General features: G+C 40.1%; 3 protein-coding genes and 1 pseudogene across 4 annotated transcripts; 3 read left to right on the top strand and 1 right to left on the bottom strand.

Moving 5' to 3' along the window:
• Positions 1-1,241: 1,241 nt before the first annotated feature.
• On the bottom strand, positions 1,242-13,983 carry LOC147520517 (uncharacterized). Its single transcript, XM_086592054.1, has 3 exons — positions 13,307-13,983; positions 2,203-2,352; positions 1,242-1,677 (listed from the first exon to the last, which is right to left on the bottom strand). Exons 1-3 carry the CDS (start codon positions 13,334-13,336, stop codon positions 1,558-1,560), a joined length of 300 nt encoding a protein of 99 aa, XP_086448180.1. The 5' UTR covers positions 13,337-13,983; the 3' UTR covers positions 1,242-1,557.
• Positions 3,108-5,122, top strand: LOC147520520 (uncharacterized). 2 transcript variants are annotated; one of them, XM_086592053.1, is made up of 2 exons: positions 3,108-4,077; positions 4,332-5,122. In XM_086592053.1, exons 1-2 carry the CDS (start codon positions 3,302-3,304, stop codon positions 4,960-4,962), a joined length of 1,407 nt encoding a protein of 468 aa, XP_086448179.1. In that variant the 5' UTR covers positions 3,108-3,301; the 3' UTR covers positions 4,963-5,122. The 2 variants fall into 2 exon arrangements, with proteins under 2 accessions (XP_086448179.1, XP_086448178.1); XM_086592052.1 differs by having other exon boundaries at positions 3,197-4,077; positions 4,317-5,122.
• Positions 7,620-8,531, top strand: LOC147520519 (uncharacterized). Its single transcript, XM_086594962.1, has 2 exons — positions 7,620-7,736; positions 7,836-8,531. The coding sequence occupies exons 1-2, from the start codon at positions 7,719-7,721 to the stop codon at positions 8,130-8,132; spliced, it is 315 nt and encodes a 104-aa protein (XP_086451088.1). The 5' UTR covers positions 7,620-7,718; the 3' UTR covers positions 8,133-8,531.
• Positions 8,199-9,866, top strand: LOC147520518 (BTB/POZ domain-containing protein At5g48800 pseudogene; annotated as a pseudogene).
• Positions 13,984-15,899: the final 1,916 nt, after the last annotated feature.

The raw sequence follows: 15,899 nt of genomic DNA, 5'->3' as shown, positions 1-15,899 counted from the left end.
GTATCAAGCCTTATACCACTGGAAAGCTCTTTGAATCATCTATCCAACACAAAAAGCGGATTGCAAAACCGAGCTCTGAGCTGAAAGTTATAGCAGTTTCCGTGAACGAGTGATGCAAAATTCAAAAAAGACAAACTTTGACGTTTTTCTTAATAGAAATCTCATATTTGACTCCCATAAACGTAGGAGAAAGGTCTACAACCATATAGGGTTTGATAAACCACAAAAAGATCAATAAATATTCAATCTTTAATTGGTTTCCTACCAAAAATGAAATTATTAGAAAATTTCTAAAGTCATAACCCAATAACACAAACAATAACTCAAAGTAAAAGACTTATCTTTTGATTGTCGTATTAAAAAAGCACTCTCCTTTGTTCTACTACAAAACTCTTTCCTTAAGATTGTTAGAATAGTTGTATGAACACAAAGAACTAAAGTAGAAACGATGAAGAATGCGAGTAATGAAGAAAACAAGGACGAATCGGGAATAACCAAGGCGGATTATTAGGTCAGTCCTTAAGGAAATATTTCGCCCTTCCAATGGTGCGAAAAGGCAACAACAATGCGTCTTCCTCCACAGATTCAATGGTTAACAACAGCCTGAATTTGCACTAGAAACGGACTACCCTCTAGAACAAAAATAATATAACTCTCGGCGGCGAGAAGAAGAGAAGAAGAAAAAGGATCGGTTTGAATTTTACGTTTCTCGAAGTTGAGTTTCGATCAAGTCTATTCTCTCTCTGGACTCACAAGACTATTTATAGAGGTTAGGAGGAAGAGAGACCAACTCCTAATAGAACAAAAACTTGTCTCCAAGAAAAAAGGCAAAACAAGTTTAGGCTATTGGTCAAACCACTACCCACAACAAGATAGCCCCAAGCCCAGCCCGAACCTATCCGATGTGGTGGATAACCAATGTGGGACTATCTACTATGCACTAAAGTAGAGAGAACACCATTTGTTCATCTCCTCCACTTTGCACACACACACACTAGTATTTAGAAATACACAAGAGATTCCAACACCTATTTCTACACGTCTTCTTTCTTCTTTCTACAGTTCCATTGACAAACTAAATCCAATTGGTGTAATGCATCTTTTTGGCATTTACAATGGTTATACTGCCGAAGTTTAGTACCTTGAATAGTACTCACCTCAGACGAATGTGTACGCGTTGAATTGGCAAAGTGGATACTAAACTGAATTATATGAAGACAAAGCTGTTCTCGAGACTCGGATGAGTGTTCTCACTCAATAAAACGTCAAGGATCTTCATTCACCATAATTATACACATACCATTTATAACAGCAGATTAGGCAATATATATGAATATGGAGCAACTTATAAACGTTTAGTCATTCCCTCAAGCTCATTACTGTGAGAATCAAATTGATACGAAAGGAGGAAAGCCAGTCTGAAGTTTCCATTGTTAGTCAGATTGCTATTTTGCCACTTTTCTCAACCGATGAAACAACCTCTTATACAGTTCCACCTTTCACATCAGAAGACTATGATGACCAGTAGTTTTTAACATGCCATTTGCAAAGGAATGTTTAACTAACATCTGCATCCTCAACAGATTTCTTATATTCTGGCTTCAGTTCATAGGTTCCTTGATTTGTTCCTCTCTTGTTGTAGACACAGAGCTCTTGCAGTATCTCTTTCAAGAATTGCTAACAAAATAAATAGAAGCTTCAATGAGATAAAAGATTCAGGTAAATGCATATTACTTAAACAGATTATCCCCCAATCACTGCTACAAGAGTCGATAAGGTGATTGGACGATAAGAAGAAATACCTACAGTAAAATTGCAAAAAGTGTTCTTTAATGATACAGACAAGACTTATATGCATTGAACAACTCAATAAGTCATATCATTTGCTGTGTATGAAACACACTTCGCAACAAATCACGCTGGCCCATGGCTTGGATTACTTAGATTTTAGTTGCGTACAGCAGGACGGTTAGGGGGGGTTGGTATTAACTAGGTAACACCAGTGTGCCTTATTACATCCCCAGGCTTTTTTGGCTCAAGTCACCCAGATAATTCGGAAACATGCAATGACAGTTCAACAATTCACTAGTTACACTAATTAGGAATTTCAGCAACAAAAGTAAAGGTAAGACCAGGAGACCAGTTATACACAAGTCTTTGACATAAGCACATAATTCTTGTTCTTCTATGCAACGTGCATACCTCAGGTTGATCAGTTTCATGAACAAGCTTCTTCAACGACCAGTTTGGTTGCCTTTCAAATAGCTTAAACATAATATCTTCCAGTTCCCCGCGGTCCCTTCTTGTTCTTTTCATGTCTGATGCCTTCACTGGTGCTGTCTTCTTCTTATCCTGACAAGTTTGCAGAAGACCCACAAATTTATGAGAATTACATCATTCATTCATCTAATTTTGCAGGAACTGCTAGAAAATTTAAAGAAAAAGCAATTCGCATCATACTTGGACAACAATACAACATAACCCGTAATTTATGAGGAAATAGAGCCTATGCTGGCAATGATGAAGAAAGTAAAGTCGTTAGTGAAAAACAAAAATATGAGAAATCTTGAGGGCTACACCAAAAAAATTTTGGATAATACTTTGGGACTCACTTATGTTGTTAGGCTTGCGAAGATTTCTTTTCAACTATAAGAAAGCTAAATCATCTTAAGAAAGATCATCCTAAGATTGTTAAAGAAATCATGACTAGAAAATAGAACTACTATCTCTACTTTTTTTAAGTTCGGTTCTTGAGAATGATTAGTATATTATTATGTAAGTTCGGTTCTTGGTGTCTACATTAACCCCAGTTTAATCTTCAAAAATAATAATAATAATAATAATATAAGAAACTAAAAGAAAAACTATAAAACCAACCCAAAATATAATCCAAAAGAGTAGTGGGGGATTTTTATTTATTTATTTTTTAAGTAGAAATTTTATTCATAATGATAACGAATTTTACAAATAATTAAAACAAACGTACAGTAAGCTCTGCAAGTTCTTTCTAAATAGCAAATCGTTTTTGTCTATTTTTAATCTTAGACTTGTGTGTCCTCTCGCGACAAAGTTTTCCATATGCCTCAATGTTTTCATTATGTGGCTTCATGTCAAACTTGTGTTCAATTATCCCTTCAACAGCAATCTCTCTCTCTCTCTTATTTTCGATATATTACATTATGCCCAATACATATCGAAAAGTTGAAGAGTTCGATTTGTGGGGACTTGTGGTCGCCAATTGTCAACAAAATTACCTACACATATCTCATCTTTAGGAAGCTACTATTCATTCCATGAAAGCATGCTGAAATTAAATTTCAAACCCATTTTTGCTACTATTCCTAAGAAATTGAAAATCTCAACTCTGCCCTTATCCGTTTCCAGTTCCCTCCAAAGTGTTCGAGAAAATGTCTCAAACAATCTCATCACCTCAATCAACCCTCTTTCTCCACCCACCTCTGCATACATTCACCTTCCCTTCTGTAGGAAACGTTGCCATTACTGTGACTTCCCCATTGTCGCTCTCGGTTCCATGAACCAATTCGAAGACGACCCTCGTATTATAAACTATGTCCAACTCATTTGCAGAGAAATCAAAGCCACAAAACCAATTTCTACTACCAACCCACCTCTTGAAACACTCTTTTTCGGTGGAGGCACCCCGTCTCTCGTGCCGCCAAAACTTGTTTCGTCGATTATTCAAGTTTTGAAGGAAAATTTTGGAGTGTGTTCTAATGCTGAAATATCAATAGAAATGGACCCAGGCACTTTTGATGAGATGAAAATGAGGGAGTTGTTGGAGTTGGGAGTGAATAGAGTGTCTTTGGGTGTTCAAGCGTTTCAACAAGAGTTGTTGAAAAAATGTGGTAGAGCTCATGGTTTGGAGGAAGTTCATGATGCTATTGGTATTGTTAAGTCAAGTGGGTTGGAGAATTGGAGCTTGGACCTCATATCTTCACTTCCTCACCAAACACTAGAAATGTGGGAAGAGAGCTTGGAGCTTGCAGTTAAAGCTAGTCCTACTCATGTGTCCGTTTACGACTTGCAAGTTGAGCAAGGCACCAAGTTTGGAAACTTGTAAGTGTTAAACGTACAAGAAAACTTCGCATAGGTTACTTGATATACACAATTGGGATCTAAACATCCCATCATACTTTGTCGACTGACCTTTAGCCCTCAATAACGATGCGAAAAACATCAATGTGCCTTAGTTAGGCCATATAGTAGTGGTGCCTCTGAGTTTTGGTTACCTATGGTATTACTGAAATTGTACGAAGAGTAGCTTCTCTTTGATATATCTGAAATTGAATTTGAAGTTGGTGTTGTTGCAGGTACACTCCAGGGGAATTCCCTCTACCTTCTGAAACTCAGTCAGCAGAGTTCTATAAGATGGCCTCAAAGACACTTTCTAAAGCTGGATATGAGCATTATGAGATCAGTAGCTACTGCAAGAAAGGATACATGTGTAAGCATAACGTTACCTACTGGCAAAACAGAGCATTTTATGGATTTGGTCTAGGGTCTGCAAGTTACCTGGGTGGAATGAGATTTTCAAGACCAAAGAAGATGAAAGAGTACATGGGTTATGTGCAGGATTTGGAGGACGGGTTAGTGCTAAATTACCAACAGAATATTCATGTTGATACCAAAGACTTGGCCATGGATGTTGTAATGCTTTCACTTAGGACTTCAGTAGGCCTACATCTGAAGTCTTTTGGGGAATCATTTGGTAGCTCTCTTGTTTCATCTCTGTGCAAGACCTTTCAACCACATGTAGCGAGTGGGCATGTAGTTCCATTAGATGTAAAGCAAATTTCGTTGAATGCAGATGAGTTCAACTCTATCCTATCCGATGAGGGAAAAATTGAAGATGTGGTGGCTTATATTCGGCTCAGTGATCCAGAGGGGTTCCTCCTATCGAATGAGTTAATATCTTCTGCATTTGGGGTTATAGCTCCATAGGGTTGCAACTGTTTGGGTGAGAACTCACACAAACATACTAACGATCTTGTTGGAGAGGTTGATAGAGAGTGAAAGAGACTGTACCACCAATGGCTGCCTACGTATCCAAATTGTTCTCTGGAATCAAGTCTCAAAAATGCACGTAGTTCTTTGTTTGAAATGATTGTTGGGTATTTATAGGAATCTTATTGCTAAAAATACCCTTTCCTTATTTGACGAGATATTTCCCTCTTTGTATGAAATCTTTCCTAAAGCTTCATATGGTAAAAATCTCTTGCCATATCTCCGGACCTGCTATATATAACTTGGGTGTCATATTAGTGGGCAGTGTCATTGCTTCAATAGAGGGCATGCCCGAATGCCACATTAGTAGACAAGTGGGGCTGCCACGATGGCGGGCAAGCAAGCCCGCCCTCATTAGTGGTCGGCTCTTATAGTGGTACCCAATGATGGTCGCTTTGTAGGGTACCCGATAATGATTGTACATACACCGCCCCCTCTTTGCCGGATGGAATTCGTTCTTTGCGGCGAATAATAGACATCATATTGCTATAAAAGAATGAAACAGTGTGATCGAAATTTCTGCGATGTCATGCGAATAACTTAGTTGAGGTTAACTTAACTTAGAATGCTTTGTAATCGTGAGATCGACTGACCTAGCGGGTAACTCGGATCCAGTAAACTCAGTGACTTTGACCATGTGTAATTAATTACATTAGTAAGGGTAATCTAGTAAATGATGGCATATGATTTCTAATTGGACCCATGGAAATAAAGATGACGGCAAATCAAATTAGGGAACATGCGCCTCACACTAATAAGTTTGATAAGTGTTTGTTTAACTAAGAAGGAATGAATCTAAAACAATTGTGACCGGAAAAAGAAGGTGTGATAAGGATCGGTTGGGGTTTGCAAACATAGAATTGAGATGTGGGTACTTGCAAGCTTTGGCCTTTTGATACAAAAAGAGATATTCATGAAAATAGAAAAAAGAATCTACCGACCTTTGAATTGGGAAACCGAATCGTGGTTACCTGCCTATAAGAAGGTAATGTTATTTTGTACTCTCTGAATATTCAGTGCTACCCGTTCCAAGTATTTAAGATTTCATATATCTCAGGGCGATATGGTGAATGGGAAAGAAAATGGTAGTGAGATGAAGGCTAAAGCTGGTGGCAATACGCGGTGGACGATGATGAGTTTATTTGGCGAGAGACGCGTTACGCTATGGATGGATAAATATCACCTTGCCAACTAACAAAATTGCTCGTAGTACAACCTCCGATGAACTCACAAGCATGTTCCGCTTGAAGAACTTCGGCATTGAGCAGCTTTCGGAATATGACAGAGGACACCCAGTGAAGGAGGGGGAATTAGTGGTGACTTTTGCACCCGAGTATGGGTTGATGATACCTCTTGACAAGGAGGTGTCTCGAAGTTCTATCGTGTGGCGATTCCACCGATTCAAGTGTCTATGTCGTTATGGTTGGTCTTCGCGAGGGCACGCACTTTGGCCGAAGTATACCGGTGTCCCTTCGGGGCAGATGAATTACTGCTCTTGGTACGGCCTCAACGCTATACAGAAGAAGATGGGTCCCTGATGTTTCATGTGGAATGGGCGATCCGGAGATGAAGTTTAAAGGTTTACGAAGGGGTACCGAAACTGGGATAAGTACTGTTTCTTAGTACGGGGAAATTGGAACCCTTATGCAACCCGTGTCCCGAATAGGATTATAGGTATGAAGCACGAATTGTGCGCCTGCATAATCACTATCTTGTGAATTATCTATATATTACGTTCGACGCGTTTTGTTTTAGGTGATCGACCAAGTACCACGGACTTTGATGTGAGCGACCAAGCTTTGGAGCATCTCGATTTTACTTTAGCATGGGCGAGGGGACGAAACATCTGGGACTTGTCATGGCCTAATGAAGTGGTTCGTAGCTGCCATTACAGTGAAGAAAAACGCTGTGGACATGCCCTTGATGTTCCCAAGTGTCCATATGGGTCGCGACGACAGGCTCCCCGACAACAAGTAACCATGCTAGAAGCTCGACAAGCTGGTGATGAGCAGCGTGACAATGAGCAGAGGTCCCTTGTAACTGCGTCTCCCATTTTAGAAGCTCGCTTGAAAACGCAGAAGAGAAAAATAATAGATGAAGCTGCCAATGCCCGTGTTGAAGGATTGAAAGCTCTTGAAGTATTCCCCAAATCTACCGCTTCAATGGAGAGGCGGAGTAAGCGCAAAGCGGACAAAGACTTTAACGGGACTTGCCGACCAGAAACTGTAGTTGCTAATGAGAGTGTGGAGGTTGGTGTGAAGGAAACTACCCGGGTGAAGGTACTCGGATGATGGGCGCGTTGGCCTCCTCTTGTTCCTTTGAATAATGAAGGTACAGGGGAGTAATATGCTTGTAATTAAAAAACGACTCAAATTATCCGGGACAACCTCGGTCTATGGAGATAGAGCAAAAGGCAGCCGCCCCAATGGTGCTATGGGACGAAAGAATTTTTCCCTGAAACGACGAGTGTGTCCATACCGTTGGAGATATTACCTCGGTTGAACCATTAGCACTTTTTGTCTCGGCAGTTTTTCTTGATGACGAGGTGATAGAGGCGTTAAGGCCTCATCGCGACATTGATTTTTCTCGCTGAAATGGTCGAGGAGTATATGCATGACCAACTTTTACTACCGTAATTAGGATCTAGTAACACGAAAGAGGTAGAGGCAAGTTCAGAATTGTGTATCCTTGGGATGCAGACGTTGCAAAAGGTAATCCCATTATACATGTTGCCTCTCTATATTACTTAGCATGGCCTTTTGAAATCGTATTCAACTTGTATATATATGTATATATCTCTGCTTTTGTAGGCCATGGAAAATTTCGCTAAGCTGATGGCGGTGTTAGAGAAAGAAAACCATGCAATGCCAGGATCCCTGACGGCGGATTATGTACAGAAAGAGCAAGAGAAAGCGAAGGCTGAGAGTGCTAGAGCCCAGATGGAAACGATGCTTTTGCGAGAGAAGGTGGCAGCCTTGTCGTGTGAAAAGGAGGAGATGGTGCAGGCGATAAAAGGGAAAGATAAGGAATGTAAGAAGGCTATGAGAGAGCTGCGTGAGGAGAAGAAGACACTATCTGAAGTGACTCTTAAACTCTCATTAAATTGAGAAAGCTCAAATTGAGGGTCGTGGTCGAAGAAGCACGTTGACGTGATAAGTCGAGCGCGAGATGTTATGAATGGCGCCTTGCAGCATTATACTTCGTTGTACCAGACCTGCCCGAGGAAAGAGGTTTGCGGGATATTGCTCCCAAGTGCCTTTGAGGATGCCATAGAAGACCTTGGGCTTGAAGATGGAGTAGGCGAGGGTGCTATGGAATTGGGGGATAGTTATGATACTTCGCCTTAAAATATGGCTATTTGGCGTAACATACGTAGTTCTTGCAATCGTCTACTAGATAGTGGTTAGATAGGTTTGAAATTTTCTGCACTTCATTTTTCTTTGTCTTTTTTGTTTGGATGTAAAGTGGAATGTTAGATGAATAAAACACTTATGTTGCGCCATAAACTCTGTATTCTTGTTGAACATCTGTGTATAGTGCTTTCTCTGAAATGTTCATTATGATTTGTTCTCTGATTTCTCTTGTTAGTTGCGGCTAAAGTTTTTGTATGGTGAAAACTTTGAGATCACGTCCTTGAATGTTGCTAATCTTTGTTGTGTTTCTGATTACCTTGAAATGACCGAGGAATATGCAAAGGACAACCTTGGCTCTCGTGCAGAGACATATCTGGATACTATTGTCTGTAAGAGCCTTGAAATGTGTGTGGATGTCTTGCAAACAAAGATTAGCGAGAACCTACGCCCTCTTGCTGATGAGTTAAAGATAGTTAGCGGATGCACGGATGCAATAGCTTCAAAGGCATGTGCGAGCGGATAGCCTCAAGCTTCTCGCGATTAGAATATAGCAGCTCAGGAAGGTTGCAAATGAACAAGCGAGTCAAGTGTGAGGGAGATCGTGGATTGAAGATCTCTCGCACTAAGGATTGATTTGTATCGGGGGAGTCCTAGTAGCCATGAAATGTCGAGGGGTTAAATCCCGAGAGTGTTGGCGCATCCCTTCGTAATTATGCCCGGAAGGTCTCAACGAAGAAAGCCACCTTATGGAATGCATCTAACCAAAGAAAAGGCTGATTTGGTTGTGAATCGATTGAACAAGAGCGGAGACTTGTGGTTGAGACACTTGTCGACTTGTTGCCCGTTGAAAACTTCGCAATTCCTATTAGTTTTCTTTTCGCCTTCTACTGAACTGCGGTGATGCTTGATTGCACGATCTCTTGCGGACTTGATCTTGAGAGGAGGATTGGTCCACAATTGGAAATTGCTACTCTAGATGATATTTTGATCCCATCATTCCGCCACAATCTTTGAAACTTTGTTTGATGTTGACACCATTCACGTAATTCTAGTAAATTTCTCGCCAGGAAGAGCGGTGAAGACGATGTGGAAGATACTTACGCCTATGAATCGACAGCGGCCCTGCTCACCCTCACAAACTGCCTTGCTCAAAGTTGCAAAGCTAGTGGGCCGATTATCTTCTTTGAAGTAGGCTGGCGATGTAAACCTCAAACTTACCAAGTTCATGGTAATTGCGGAGACTTTGCCAGCACGAGTTGCAGATAGTAGGCTATGGAGACGCTAAGTTTCCGACTTGGATTGGTTGGAGACGGTTAAAAAACTCCAAAAGTTTCAGTAGCTGGCAACAAGTATACCATAAGAGGATGCCCACTTTTTTTTTTTTTTTTTTTTTTTTTTTAATCAAAGACTTTCATTTTTGTTCATTATGCTTTTCCTTCCAATGGAAAGATTCTATTTTGCCAGAGATGTTTACACTTAACACCAATACGTTTTGATCTTCATGTTCAGGTCTTCTTGATAATGTTCTCAAATGACTACCTATGGGCTTAAGGTCGTTCTTTTAACAAGCACTACCGTGGCAACTCACCGGTCTCACAATTCAGGTTCCCTTGGCGGCTATTGTGGATTCAATAACAGGCCATGCCCCTCATCTCATGGATTACTTTGGAGCTGCGGCTGTCATGGTCGGGTTCGCTGGCATCAACATCCCCTCTGGCGCTTTGTTGCAAAGACAAAGGATGTAGGTCGAGGGGATAGCCGATACAAATGTGGTTACAAAAATGAAGATCATAATTAGTAAAACATCTTGTAGAATACTTGTGGATGCGATCGTAATCAAGTAGCTTATGTCCCCGACCTATCCATTTGGGAAAACGTGTAGGTCGATTCAGTTATGTCATATGATTGGTAGCTGCATTGAATTGTACTCCAGTTCAAAATTAGTACACGAAAGTGGCATCATTAACTTAAGAAGATTGTATATCTTGATGCACGCATTTCTAGCTCTGCATTATGCGGGATGATCGTGTTCTTATCAACTTGGTTGATCGACTCTATGTTTTGTGTCGGGGCCATCTCCTCTCGAGACCCAAATCAAAGCACTAGTAGTCCGCGTAATATAGCCCACAAGAATTTGTTTCCACTTTGCTAGAATTAGTTGCTCAAGAAGTTTATAATATATGATGGCGTCGGTCAACCGAATTGCTAACAAGTTTGATGTGCAATTTGAATGACAAAGGCAAAGGTTAAGCGAGTCCATCGAGGTTTTCGGAAGCACTAGAGAAGAAAGAGACCTAATGCACCTTCCAAGGGTCTCAAAGGACACCGACTCCAAAGGTTAGGACTGAATTTGAATTTAGCGATCGGACCACGACCTTTAGAACTTAAGTTTCATTGTTTTGGTGTGTTGGCCACCTCTCAAATGGATTTCAGAGTAGACTGCTTCGCTGCTACGCCGCTATGACAATATATATGAAAGGTTCCCGTCAATGCCTCTACATTCTATTCACAAATATCGATTTTAACAAGTCGTTTGCTATTTCCATCCGCTATTGATCCGTCCTCTATAAATTTACCAAGCTCACATTCGATTGGTATGGTAATTGCGTCATTACTCACCTAGCGTCTTTGCTCCCAACATGTAACTTTTCGGCTCACACATTCATGCCTTCCAGAGGGAAAGAAAATACAAGGGAAGCATTGGTATGGAAAGTGTTGAATATTAATTTGGAGTATTTTTTTTTTTTTTTTTTCTTGTAATAATTCATATAGGTCGCTTGTGATGGCCGATTAATGGTCTTAACATGCTAATGCTTGAGTCTTTCACCAATTTAGAGTTTTTGCATTATTTTTTCTTGAAACTTGCATGCCAAGTAAAAACACAAGTGTCCCGACTCCTCGCGTTGTACGCATTGCCTTCAAGACCAGTTAATATAAAACCTACCACATGTACGTTTTCCTGGTGGAAGAGTGAAGTTTTGTCTACCTTCGTGATGGTGTGGGTGCTGCCTCTCAGTATTATTGAAATTGAAGGCTGTGATGGTGTGATAATGTAAAATCTGGGAAACAGAAATTTCATTTTGTTGGTAGACCCGATAAACCAGTTTGCATTTATATAGTCATTCCCGCTTGATTGCTATGTGATTTGTGATGAGTGGGGTAAGGTATTGTAAATGCTAACCCCACGATTTTCTGGTGCGTGGGTCAAGATATTGCCTATGCAAGCCCTGTGACTTCTTGATGCGTGGAGTAAGGTGTTGCAGACGCCAACTCCACGTCTTTGTGATGCGTGGAGTAAGGTTTTGCAAACACAAACTCCACGACTTTTTGATGCGTGGAGTAAGGTTTTGCAAATGCAAACTCCACGACTTTTTGATGCATGGAGTAAGGTTTTGCAAACGCAAACTCCGCGACTTTGTGATGCGTGGAGTAAGGTTTTGCAAACACAAACTCCACGACTTTTTGATGCGTGGAGTAAGGTTTTGCAAACGCAAACTCCACGACTTTTTGATGCGTGGAGTAAGGTTTTGCAAACGCAAACTCCACGACTTTTTGATGCGTGGAGTAAGGTTTTGCAAACGCAAACTCCACGACTTTTTGATGCGTGGAGTAAGGTTTTGCAAACGCAAACTCCACGACTTTTTGATGCTCTGCATTTTGTATTTTTAGAGAAAATCTCCCGACGACATCTTCATTTACTGCAAGGTCTTTCCATCGTGCTTTTGTGACACCCACATTAGTCATTGTTTTCTTGATGATGTCTTTGATTTGTTGTTCCGTGAATGGTGCACCTGTGGCTTCTAGACTTATGACTTGAGGAGTAACTTCACTACGTTGCATCTAACGGTGTTGTCGCCCCCAGTTGTCGCCCCCAGTATCGGCGTCATCCCTTTGTACTTGCTTCCCTTTGTCCAGCTGCTTCTGCAAGTAGTTGCTATGCTCCTTCTCTCTTCTGAACCTCTGACGCAGTACTTCTAACGGCATGTCTTCATCTCTTATCTCTATGTTATCCGGATCTACTTCGTTTGCATTTGTAACATCTGGATCTTGAAGGTGAGTTACTGGAGCCTGAGATGTCGGACGTCTAGATCTGGGTTGTCGTGGCACTGGGAGTTGAAAAGGCTGATCTTGCGACCGCTGTTGTTGCGGCCGGTTGTTCTATCACCTCCTGATTGATTAGTATTTCCGGATTTTCGTCTTGTTGTTGTTGTGTTCTTGCATTCTTGTTCGCCTGAGACCTTGTAGTTTTTGCCATTAATGGTGCTTGGAAGAAGGAACGTGGAAGAGGGCCCGTCAATAAGGACCACAGACGGCGCCAATTATGTTTGGGTGAGAACTCACACAAACATACTAACGATCTTGTTGGAGAGGTTGATAGAGAGTGAAAGAGACTGTACCACCAATGGCTGCCTACGTATCCAAATTGTTCTCTGGAATCAAGTCTCAAAAATGCACGTAGTTCTTTGTTTGAAATGATTGTTGGGTATTTATAGGAATCTTATTGCTAAAAATACCCTTTCCTTATTTGACGAGATATTTCCCTCTTTGTATGAAATCTTTCCTAAAGCTTCATATGGTAAAAACCTCTTGCCATATCTCCGGACCTGCTATATATAACTTGGGTGTCATATTAGTGGGCAGTGTCATTGCTTCAATAGAGGGCATGCCCGAATGCCACATTAGTAGACAAGTGGGGCTGCCACAGTAGCGGGCTAGCAAGCCCGCCTCATTAGTGGCCGGCTCTTATAGTGGTACCCAATGATGGTCGTTTGTAGGGGTACCAGTACAGTGGTACATACAGCAACCTTATCTGGTTTTAGTAAATTGAATTTCAGATTATAGGGTAGTATTCAGATTATAGGGTAAATTGAATGTATGAACAAGGATAAGCTGTAATGGTGAATATCACTATCTTGAATAGTACTCACCTCGCACGAATGTGTACGTTGAATTGTCATAGCGAATACTGAACTAAGTTATTCCAAGACAAAGTGCTGTTCTTGAAAGGGACAAGTGTCCTCGCCCAGTAAAACGTCGAGGATCTTCATTCGCAGTATTTATACATGAAAAGTATAGAAGAAGATGCCACAATATGAACAGAGCAACCTCTAGCTCAGGCTCACTACTTGTAGGTGAGAATCAAATTGATACCGAAGTAGAGGAACGCCAGTCTAAAGATTCAGTTGATAAGCGTACCTATGTGGCTGTGCAACATTTCTGATGTGGGACTCCCTGCTCATGATATTCAAGGTCTACGCTTATGAAAGAAATTTGTACAGGTGATCAACAAGGAAGATGACTTATTAGACCCCCTTTGAAGGATGCCAAGCGTACAAGTGTTGATATATATATGCCAGATTATTACGCTAAATACTATGTCGTGTGCTTACAATTATTAGAAAATCATCATCAGATTTATACAGTCGTAATCGTTGTTATACTGCCCATTGCAAATGGAAAACTATTATCCTGAGACGAAGTATTTCAAGTTCATTTGAAACCACATCTAAATTTAGCATACACATTTTTTTTCTTTTAATTTTCCATTGCTTTGCAATCAGAAATTGCATCTGTATCAGTTTGGCATTATAAGAACATATCTGAATTTTTGTTCTGCTTTAACTTGATAATCATGATTCTGGGGGTGAGTAGATTTTCATTTGAAGTCATTATCTCGTCAGAATTAATTATAAATTATGTGTGGCTGTTGTTTTGTGCTAATGATGAATGAAGTAGGTTCTCTTTAATATGTAGGTAAGTTAAGTTCGAGTCAAGTTCCAAACCAACTGAACATATGGTTACGATCTTTTAACACCATAAAATGTGAAAAAAAATAGAGGGCAACAAGGCATTAGGGTTTTTGAACCTCATGGAATGAAGGCTTCCGATAAACACTAGGGTTTTTTAACTTCACCGAATATAAGCCTTCCGATAAACACTGGGGTTTCTAATATTTTACCCACTATAAAAGGGCTTGTTATTCCTCTATGCTGAAATGCTGAATCCTCAAACCAGATCTGCGTACAAAAAATACACCATTTCGACTTGAGACCTTCAATTATCTACTTGTATTTTCGTAATGCAGGGTCAACCTACTGAATTAATCTCGACTTGGCCCATTAAAAATGCAAAATGTAAAATAAATTTATAGCAACTAGGGTTCCTTAGGTACTCGACTCAGATAAGAGAAGAAAGAGCCACACATCTAACGGCAAAAAATCAAAGCCGGTTTCGTTGGCTTCAGGATATTTGCCTCTATCAACAAGTTCTCTAACCTGTCACAGTGCTTCTGGTGCATCAACACTTGTATAATTCCCTGGCATCACAAGAAAATCATCAAACAGATAAAATCACTGGAAACAAGATAATAGTAAAAGTCAAGATATAAATCATCCACTGGCCTATACATAAAAGGAAACATGAATACGGATACCTATAACTCGATCAATACCAGAGAATGGTTTCTTTCGTGATATGCTGAACATGTGCTTGTTAACAAGATTATGCTGCAATGGAGTTTGTGACACATAGATAATCAGATCTCAGCTGTAAGATATCCATATTTTAACGCACAAACAACTATAATCTATGGTATTCGATGGAAACTGTTTAATTGTGAATAATCAGATTTCCCTCAGATTTCCCTTCATCATTGGATCCAGATGGATTTGAACCATCAACCTCTCAACTAGGAGTGCTCTAACCATTTTGAGCTTATGAATCCATGAGAGAACACACTGATTAAAATATTACAATCTATGTACAAATTAGAGTACTTGTAACCAAACAAATTTAAACTACACGTAACTCAGGGAGTTTTGTCCCAACAGCCTTGATCTTATTCAGTTTCTCCTTCGCTTACATTTGCTCCATATCTGCAAAATGACCCAAAACATCAGCTCCCTAAACACCATAGCTGGCTTATTCTTAGTAGAAATAATGACAGAAAGTAGAGGACCTCCTCTGAAAAGGTAGACAGCAGTCCTATAGCCAGAGAGTAGTCCAGCTCAAACCTGTAAACCATAGTTCAATCCCAAGCTATAAAGCAGAAGAAAATTTTGGAATAAATACCAGATGGAACTGTAAAACTAAGAAAAAGTTACTAATATAAATCAAAACCCTAACCACTACTCACCTTAATTAACAACTATGACCTAATTATTCCAAGGATCTCTACGGTTTGTCTTTCACCTTCTGAAATCTGAACATCACTCCAAGAAAAAGGTGCCTAAATATAGAAGTATGTCAAATACATTAAAAAAAAAAGAACAGAACAAAAGAAAACCTAGGAAGAGAGAGAGAGAGAGAATAGTAAAATTTACTTGTTCATAAATCACGGAAAATATATGGATAATTAGTAAAAGACGAAACTGGGATTTAAGTGTAGAAGAATTTATAACTAACCAGGCTGAAACGGTCGAATTAACAACAATCCCACCCTGATTTTGACATTTTGTACATCAGTACATCACTCCTTTTCCCTCTTGTCACACCTGAAGAAGCAAATATATAAAACAAACG

The sequence above is a fragment of the Coptis chinensis genome, chromosome 2, assembly GCF_015680905.1.
Source record: "Coptis chinensis isolate HL-2020 chromosome 2, ASM1568090v1, whole genome shotgun sequence".
In the NCBI taxonomy this organism is placed as follows: Eukaryota; Viridiplantae; Streptophyta; class Magnoliopsida; order Ranunculales; family Ranunculaceae; genus Coptis; species Coptis chinensis.
Note: the sequence above shows the minus strand (reverse complement) of the source record. Positions and strands in the feature narration are given on the sequence as shown.